We start from the raw sequence: 9,594 nt of genomic DNA, 5'->3' as shown, positions 1-9,594 counted from the left end.
TGCGGAGCACAGGCTCCGGACGCGCAGGCTCAGCGGCCATGGCTCACGGGCCCAGCCGCTCCGCGGCATGTGGGATCCTCCCGGACCGGGGCACGAACCCGTGTCCCCTGCATCGGCAGGCGGACTCTCAACCACTGCGCCACCAGGGAAGCCCCCAGGGGGAATGTTTAAAAGAAAAGAGGGAAAGCAAGGCAAAGGACATTGTTAGGGTTGATGGGTATAAAGACCAGGCAAGCTCATACCTGCAGTTCTTAATCTTTTCACTCCCAAATACCAAGTAAATTACAGAGCTCCAAAAGGTGGATAGGAGGCCAGAGGCTTAACAATCAGAGGTTAAAATTGAATAAGATAACTATTCAATGTGTGAGCCAAGAAGTTAATGAGGGAGGGAGACCAACACTGTTGGTGTTGTAAGAAAAACCCGGGTTATTACTACAGTCCTCCAAGTTCCAATTAACTTCCCATTAAGTGGTGCTGGGGGCTCGACTTCTCACCCCGCGCCCAACAACCTGCCAAAGTCTGCAGTGGAATTCAAGGAAAATTCGGCTAAGTGTATCTTCATCAGCGCGATGAAGGTAGAATGGAAAAGCAATTCACAGTGGATACCCACCCAGCTTTGTCCAGGCCTCAAGGAGAAAACGGGGAGGCGCACAAAACATCAACAAAACCACAACTCCTTTCTTTTCCTTGCCTTGTCCATCGCTCACGCCCTCCCTCCCTAAAATGTAAGCTCCTTGAGAGCAGGGCTTGGTCCTTCCCTCCTGGATGCCCGCATAGCAGGGGGCCTGGCACACAGTGGGCGCTCAGCAAATACTGGTTGAATATTGAACGAGGGCTCTGTAGCGAGGACCGGGAGAGGGATCCGGGTCTAAGGCCCAAGACTGCATCTTTTGCAACTGACCTTACGGCGGGGACGCCCGCGCGGAGGGCAGCAGCCCGGCTCCTGCGTCCCGCTCCCGCCGCCCCCCGGCGGCGCTCGGCGCCCGCTGCGCACGTACGTCACCTGCCTCCGGCTGGCGCCGCGGCGCTGGGCCGGCGCGGGCGGCAGGGGCGGTTCGGGCGGTCGGGGGGCCGGGCCCGGCAGGCCGCTGCGGGCCGGGGGCTGGGCCCCGGCGCGCCGCAGCTCCGCGCAGAGCCGCAGGCCGAGCAGCAGAGCAGCGCCGAGCAGACAGCGGTGCAGGGCACCGCAGCCCCTCCCCGGTTGCCGCTCCCACGCCATGGCGGGCCGGGCCCGGGGCTGTGCTCCGCCGCCCGCACGCGCCGACCCGCAGCCCGGATGTGGCCCCTCGGGCCGAGCGGCCAACTGTGGCAACTCCCCCGCGGGCCGGGGCGCGGGCTCGGACCCGCCTCCCTTCCTCCGTCCAAGGAAGCCTCGGCGTAACCTTATCCAGCCCGACCGAGAGCGCCCGGCTGGCAGGGGAGAGGGACGACGGGCCAGGAGGGGCCCCGGCGGCGCAGGCGACACGCAGGCGGCTCGGCTACGCCAGACTCCGGACCCAGCCCCACCTTGAGGGTCCAGGAGGAGGCGCCCCCCAGCCCGGCCCCCGGAGCCTGAAAGCTACATAGCCAGAAAAAGCACGAAAAAAAAAAGTCCTAGGGCTTCCCTGGTGGCGCAGTGGTTGAGAGTCCGCCTGACGATGCAGGGGACACGGGTTCGTGCCCCGGTCCGGGAGGATCCCACATGCCGCGGAGCGGCTGGGCCCATGAGCCATGGCCGCTGAGCCTGCGCGTCCGGAGCCTGTGCTCCGCAACGGGAGAGGCCACAACAGTGAGAGGCCCGCGTACCGCAAAAAAAAAAAAAAAAAACAAGTCCTAACGGGATCCTACGCCATAACTTCATTTTCTAGTATTAGTGTTGTTGAAGAAACACAGGACGAGGATAGGTGAGCTGACAGGTTTTGCTACAAGGAACAAGTTCTGATTGTCAAGCAGTTTGTGCCATTAAGCACATTATAAAAATACGTCACACTTAATGCTCAGGTTTACAACTTCTCTCCCTCAAGAAAGAAGGGAAAGGGGGAGGAGAGAATAGCGCTGGATGCAGAATAATCAAATTAAAGTTATTCCATTTCTAAATTCTGCCCGAAGCCAACCCGTGCTTTCCCCTCGTGTTATGAAATGTGTGGGAGGTGAAGGAAGGGGGGGTGGGCAGGGAAGCCAGCTAAGATATCTGACAGCAGGGAGAGAGAACAGAAGTTACCATGGCATGATGTAAATCAAATTAATTTAGCTCCAAACACACACCTCCCTGCTGTCTTGCAGAGAAAAACAGGGACAAATTTATCTTTCGGCAAAATGCTCCCCAGCTGGTATTTCCATCACCACCTTGACCTCAATCAGCCTGAACGCTCACAGCCTGAAGTCCAATGTTAGCTGTTCCGTTTTCAATTGTTAGTAAAATTCTTTCTCACCACCCATTTGAGGTTTGGGTTTGGGTTTGGGTTTGCTTTCTTTAGCTGGGGCTACGTTTTTTTCATACTCTACGCTTGCATTTTCCATGCGTTTATGTTCGATTACCCCTGCCGACCAACCCTCTCCCCTTGACAGCCTATAGCAAGGACAGCAGAGAACAAATACGGAAACCCCACGCCCCATTTGAATTTCGGGAATTTCCCATAAGGAGTCCGCCTTTCTAAAATCTCCCTGGCTTAAGAAAGATGTGATTTAATCTTTGTCACTGCACAGAGCACTTGGGCTATTTCTCTACAAGTAACAAAACTTCTCAACCTGATCTAGTCCACTCCCTGGGCACGCTAGGTCCTCAGACTTCTGTTTCATTATGATTGATTTTTGTTTTTTTCATAGATGTAGCCCTCTGGCTATTGCACAATAGATGGGCTCTGTTTTAAAGAATCCAAGCAAGTACATTTTTCCTGACACAAACTCTCAGAGAAAACCTCATATTCTGTGACTTTAAACAGCATGAGCTGTGGTGTTAACACTTGAACTGTGTGCTGAATCAGGACCCTGCCTTTCAGAAGCTGTGAGACTCTGGACAAGGTACTTAACCTCTATGAGCCTCAGTTTTCTCACGTGTAAATAGACTTTATCTGGTAGAATGACAAAGATTGCATAAAACATTTTATGTTCAGTACCTAAATAATGCATGGTTATAGAAGTTATTCAATTAATAGTAATTTTTTTATCATTTACCATTAAAAAAAATCCTGGATGTTATGAAAAACAAAATTTAAGCATTGATTCCAAGGTAGGTAAACATAAGAAAGTAGAATGATATTTGTATATCCTTAAGATATTTATCTTACAGAGTATTCTGTGGATTAGGAGTACCCAACAGCTGCAAGAAACAACTACTAAAAGTCAAGATCCCACAAATGCACTCTATTAAATTATATAATTGTGTGAAGCTATTGAAGATATGATGTGTATTGTGCTTGTGGTGATTGTGGATCACCAATGTCTGATGCAGACTTTGCTAGAAGTTTTAATTTCTATGCAACCAACATAGTGCCACTAACTAAAGAAGTCATCTTTTGAAGATTATGATACCACTAAATTATACCCTCTGCTCATCTGCTGAGTTCCTCTCCAGGGGAAAAATATGAGGAATATCCTATATTATTAAAATGAGACTCTGAACTGGGGGTGGAGGAGGGGAACACAGAACAGTGTAGCTCTTGAGAATGGGCAAGAGGCAAGATGATCTCATGTTTTCCCTTATCTCATTTCTGGGGTTCTCTAATATTTCCATTATGCAGGGGAAAATCCAAATAAAATGTAATATTTAAAGGCCCTTTTTCCTTACCATTTGCAACTGTCTCTGTTTATTATTAATAAAAAGGAACTGTTTATATGTATGTAGCATTAATTTTCTAGGAAGGAATCTCCTATTTTTAACTTGCATGCATATTTCCATGTGTTGTCAATGGTAATGAATCAGGAAATGGGTCAGTTGATAGAGGAAAATCTAACTGATCACTGTGAGAGCTGACAAGCAATCTTTCAATCACGACCTTTGCTTTTCTTATAGACTTGAACTTGTCTCAGTCATTTCTGGATGTTTCCAAAATGCAGATAATCATTAACCACTGAGTTGTAGGTTAGTTAATTAAATGTGCAGTTGCGTAAACCACAAAAGCAGCTTTCATCAGATCACAAATTACATCCTCCTTGAGGTTTCAGCCAACAAAAGAAGTGAAACCGAACATTTTTACTACTAATCTCCTAGACACCATACATTTCAACTTGCACACATGCTCTAGTGCAGTGGTTCTCAATCAGGGATAATTTTGCCTCCTAGAGGACAATTGGCTATTTCTGAAGACATTTTGGTGGTTTGTTTTTTTTACTTTGTGGGGTTTTAAAAATTTTTTGTTTATTTTTATTTTTGGCTACACCATGTATTTCCCTGACCAGGGATCGAACCTGTGTCCCCTGCATTGGGAGCGTGGAGTCAACCACTAGACCACCAAGAAAATCCTAGCCATGGATGTTAATGTACCAACTTTTAATTAGAGGCTGTCTAGAGAGAGAACAGAAGCTGACAGACTAGGATCCTCACCTCCACTAGGTGGTTATTTCTGTTTCACAATGTTTAGTATCCAAACTGAATTAGAGTTATCAAATTTAGAAAGGAATGGAGCTGTCATTAACATCTTCCCCCAAACCCCATTCTCTTTTCTCCATGTAATACCTATTCATTGTGCAAAATATACACAAGCAAAAGAAGATATCAACAATCATTAATAATACCACAATTCAGATAGAGCTATATTTTTTCCTATTCATATATATATATATAACAAAAGTGAACTCGTATTATGTGTATTCCTTTATAATCTGCTTTTGTAACATAATGTTATATAATTTACATATTAAATAATAAAGTATATTATTATTTAATATATAATTATATAATATTTAAATCATTTAAATACATAATTTATCATATATTACATAATATGATGTCTGGAATTTGCTTAAAAACAATCCAGTGGGGAGGTGGGAGATAAACAGGGGTATAAATGAAGGAAGAACGGCTGTGAGCTGATAATTGTTGTAGCTGGGTGATGGGGATTCACAGCTCTCTACTACTGAGTATGTTTGAAATGTTCCATAATTAAAATGTCACTAAACATTAACCTATTAACCTACAACATCATTTTTAATGGCTGCATATACCACAATTTAACGGATCTTTCACTGTTGAATGATTAGATCATTGTCAAGTTTTCGTTTTGTAAACAATGCTGTGATAGACATCTTTGTAGCTAAATCTGATGAATCAGAGGTAGACTGTGAGAAAAACAAAGTCAAGGATGATTCCAAGGTTTTTCCTCAGTAACTAGAAGAATTAAGTTGCCATTAACTGAGAAGGGAAAGGCTCAAGTAAGAGACGTTTGGGTGAAAAATCAAGGGTTTGATTTTTGTGGTCATGTTAAGTTTAGGAAACCATCCAAGTGGAGATGTCAAGTTGGCAGGTGGATTTAAAAGACTGGAATTCAGGGGTGCAGTGAAGCCTGGAAATATGAATTTGGATCATCAGCATATTGATGTTGAGAGTGAGGGAAGTAATATTTGAAGGCTTAGCTCTGGGGTTGATCAATTTAAGGTCAGGAAGATGAGGCAGATCCAACAAAGGACTTGTAGATAGATAGGCAGTAAAGTAAGAATGTGGTGTCCCAGAAACCAAGTGAAGAAAGTATTTCTAGAAGAAAAAGACTGCGAGGTCTAATAAAATGTGGGCTGAAAACTGCCCATGAGATTTGATAACACCATGCTTTTTTATTACCTGTCTCTTCCAACTAGAACATAAACTCCATGAGGTCAGGGACTTTGTCTGCTTTGATTATTGCTATAATCTCAGTTCCTTGAACTGTACCTGGCATGTAGTATGTGCTCAATAAATAATTGTTGAATTGAAGAGTGAATCAAATCTGTGTGTATTAATAATTATCTCATCATGTTAAATTTTTAAGGGTAGAATTGATAAGTTAAAGTAAAACAGAAAGTCTTTCGATGTGAAGAGCTATTAATTTTTCAGTCCGTCAAAAAAGACTGTATTAATCCCATTTAAAGCCCATCAAATACTCCTTTGTTATCAGTGGGAAACCTCAAAGGATAGCTTGAGCCAGCCTCTAAGATAAACTTATCAGTTTATTTTTAGTTTCCTCCTACTTCTTCTCTCACTACACTTGAACCAACTTGATTTCCCCTCCAATGCCCATCTCAAGCTGCATCTTAGATGGGATTGTGTTCACTGAACTGTCAATTAGTTTCCTCCACCCCACCCTAAGGATGTAGCTAAATATTAAGATGACTTCAACATGACTTAAGTCCCCATCAGAAGTATCCATGTTAAAGGAAGAACTCATCAAGATGAAAGCTTTCAAGACCTAGAAGAACAAAGTTATAATAGAATGACAGACACTGGAACCGCTATTTGGGGCTGGGAGCCCTCCCTAAAATCACACCACTGCCTAGTCTACAACCTAATAAAGCCGGCTCTGGGCTAGTCTTATGGAAAATGCCTGGAGAATATCTCCATGCCCGGGCCTGCTTGGGAAAGAGCTCTTTCCTGCCTCTTTTGAATCCCCTAATGCTGTGTTCTCTCATTCTTGGTGTTTGTCTTAACTCAAGCATTTGTGGACTTGCTTTATCCTTCCTCTACACAGGCTGTTTCTCAAGCATGGGATGGAGTCTTACTCACCTCTGCAACCCTGCAATGCCTTTTGTGGAAAGGGCCTCAATCAGACCTCTAGAAGTGTTGACAAACAGCAGACATCACACCCAACCCCGCTGAAATCAGACCCAAGATAACACATTTCTTCCAGCAGATCCTGGTGATCATCCACCCTAACCAATAAAGAATCATGCTCAAACCCGTGCTGGATGGCTCACAGGTAATATTTCCAACCTGGTTCCTTTTTTCCCCTCGAGGAACTTGGGAAGAATCAGGGAATGCTTCATATAAGCCACTGGGAAAAAAGAAAGATGTGGGTGTGGGGAGAGCAGTACATGGAATGGGTGAAAATTATGAGGGCTGATAGCTCTAGGCCTGGATAGGAAGTTCATAAAAGACACATCACACACACACACACACACACACACACACACACACACTTTCCTGTATTCTGAAAACATATCTGAAGCATTGTTAGATAGGTTTATTTATAGACATCAACTCTCATGATGAGACATTCCTGGATTTTATGACAATAAAGCAGCTTAGGTTAAAAACGATCAAAACATTGCCTCTTTCATAGGACCAGGATCACCTATGGAGCATTTCCGCTCCCTCACCCTCAACTCATCTTATTAAGACACATGCCAGAAATAATCTCCCCACTACAGATCACTTTGAAGTCACAAACATTCCTGGTTGAAACTTTCCCAAAGTCAAGGGCTTAAGAAACCTTTTAAGGTCAGAAAAGATCACCAGGGAACTGACAGGATAAAGTGAAGCACAGCATGCCCAAAGGCAAACATCTCAGGGCTCTGTTATTTCAACTTAGCTTGTGAATATATTAAAAATCCTGGGGTCAAAAGCCATTTTGCTTTTTCATCACATCACTGCTCTAGCCCTAGAGAGAGCCTGAAGAACTATACTATTTTTAGATCATAATGGAGAGGCTCTCATACTTAAGTGTGTGTGAGAACCACCTGGGAGTTATTGAAAATGTAGGTTCACAAGCCCCACCTCCAGAGATTAAGTCAGAGGTAAGTCCCCAAAATCTTTCATTTAACAAGTTTCAGAAGGTCTGTGATCAAACTTTTAGAAGCCTTGACATGGACCCCAGCCATGGTGATGGTTGAGGGGGACGAAGGGGTTGCAGAATGTAGGAAGCAGTTATTACAAGGTGTCCATGTATCCATGGGTGCAAATGTTCTCCTTCAATCCTCTAAGTACGATTACTAACAAACTTTTAGGCATTAACAAGGGGTCCTCATATTCAAAAGTTCAGGGTCTCCCTTGGCAGCTACTCTATTCTTCCCTATGACACCTGACGGGAAGGTGAAGGGAGTACGAGAGGAGAATTTCCTTTCCCTATCTGCTCTGGGAATTTCTCAGAGATCTGGAATGAAAGGGGAAGGAGCTGGGGTCACCCACAGGAATATTGTACGGGCAGAGCTGCTCCTTGCTTACTCAAAGTAAGGCAGCAGTGCCTGGAAATCTGCAAAGCCCTCGCTGAGATACAATGCCCTCCAGCTCACTAAAGGACCCCAGAGAGTTAAAGAGAGATGGACTCAGGAAGGCAGGTAAAGGAAACAAAGTCAAAAGATCAGATGAAGCAGAAGACCCTAGTCTAAGCTTGGCTTCTCTGAAACTACTCACTAGCAGTGTAGCCCTGCACAAGTTACTTTACTTCTCTGTGCTCCAGTTTCCTCATCTATAAAACAGAGATAATACTAGTAACTTCCTCATGGGGTTGTTGCGATGATTAAATGAGTTAATGTATTTAAAGAACTTAATGTGCCTGGCCCACAGTAAGTGCTGTCATGTGTAATGTGTTATTGTCACTCACTGTAAGTCAGAAAGGACATTTGTTTTAGTTTTGCTCTAGTTTATATTCCTTTTGCCTTTAGGTTGGATTGTTTGGGGTTTGAGACTGGGTCTTGACTGGCATAAGAGGGAAAATGAAAACCACGCCTCTGTTTCCGGTGTTACCACCCAGCCCACAGTCTTTTTCTTTCAGAATCAACACATGCCAGGGTGTATCTTCCTAAGGTTTCCATTGTTTCTGGGAAAGCACCTTGATCCAATTTAACTAGCGAGTCTTTTCCTTCCCACTTTGACCTGCAGTATGCTAAACTATGTCCTTTCTTCCTTTTATTTCTGATTCCTATGGGTTTGGTGTGCCATAACCCACACCACTCTTCTCCTGTACCTTTCTTAATGTGTTCGCTTGCTCACTTTTACACTTTCTCTTTAAAGCATGCTCTTCATACTGGGCCAGCTCCATCACCTTTTCACCTGCCCCTCAGAACAGCCACAGCCATGACCACTCGACTATGAGTTTGCATCATCAATCAGATACAAACCCCATTGCAGAGAACACATCTCCCCACACTTCCTTCAGGAATGTTCACAGTGCAGAAGCCTGCTGAGAATTTCCAGAGAGCAGCTCTCTCCCAGGGGGGAGGAGAAGGCCAGGAACTACTATCCTGCCTCCCACCCACCCCACCTTCCCCAGTGACTTAGAGGATTGCTCAGAGAGGTAGACAAATGCTGTCTGTTGCTGTTGCTAGGAGAGAACGAAGGAGAAATAGTTCCCGCCACAAAGGGCCGCCAGGAGAAAAGAAAAAACTGGATGACAAAGAGTGGGGACGAGTTTCTGTGTCTTGCTAATATTGCGGGTGTGTAGCTACCCTTAGCTGCTTCAACCGCAAAGTATGAGGTCACTGGAATGGGTTTTTAATAGCTGCAGTTCTTCTTTTAATGTCTTTGTGGGTTTATAATTTGGCCTTTAATGTGGGGAAATAGTACGTAAAAACCGGGAAACAAATTCCCATTATTGCCATAACTTTGGCCCATCAGGTATCATAGCACTTAACTGTCTCTGCAGTGCTTGTTTACCAGTCTAAGTCCCACAGTAGATGCAGGGATGGGGACATGCATGGTGAATTATTCAT

At 44.6% G+C, this 9,594-nt stretch overlaps 1 protein-coding gene and 1 long non-coding RNA gene across 2 annotated transcripts in view; one reads left to right on the top strand and one right to left on the bottom strand.

The window, feature by feature from the left end:
- METTL24 (methyltransferase like 24) overlaps window positions 1-1,279 on the bottom strand; it is a 115,352-nt gene extending 114,073 nt beyond the window's left edge. The window contains exon 1 of the mRNA XM_024115565.3: window positions 902-1,279. Coding sequence (XP_023971333.1) covers window positions 902-1,219 — 318 coding nt within the window. The 5' untranslated portion in view covers window positions 1,220-1,279. The remainder of the gene's footprint in view (window positions 1-901) is intronic.
- LOC114486975 (uncharacterized) overlaps window positions 1-9,594 on the top strand; it is a 48,043-nt gene that overhangs the window by 34,068 nt on the left and 4,381 nt on the right. The window contains exon 4 of the long non-coding RNA XR_003681492.1: window positions 6,636-6,863. This is a non-coding gene — a long non-coding RNA (uncharacterized lncRNA). The remainder of the gene's footprint in view (window positions 1-6,635; window positions 6,864-9,594) is intronic.

The sequence above is a fragment of the Physeter macrocephalus genome, chromosome 10, assembly GCF_002837175.3.
Source record: "Physeter macrocephalus isolate SW-GA chromosome 10, ASM283717v5, whole genome shotgun sequence".
NCBI classification, from domain to species: Eukaryota; Metazoa; Chordata; class Mammalia; order Artiodactyla; family Physeteridae; genus Physeter; species Physeter macrocephalus.
The sequence above is the reverse complement of the archived record's forward strand: the minus strand, read 5'-3'. Positions and strand labels throughout refer to the sequence as shown.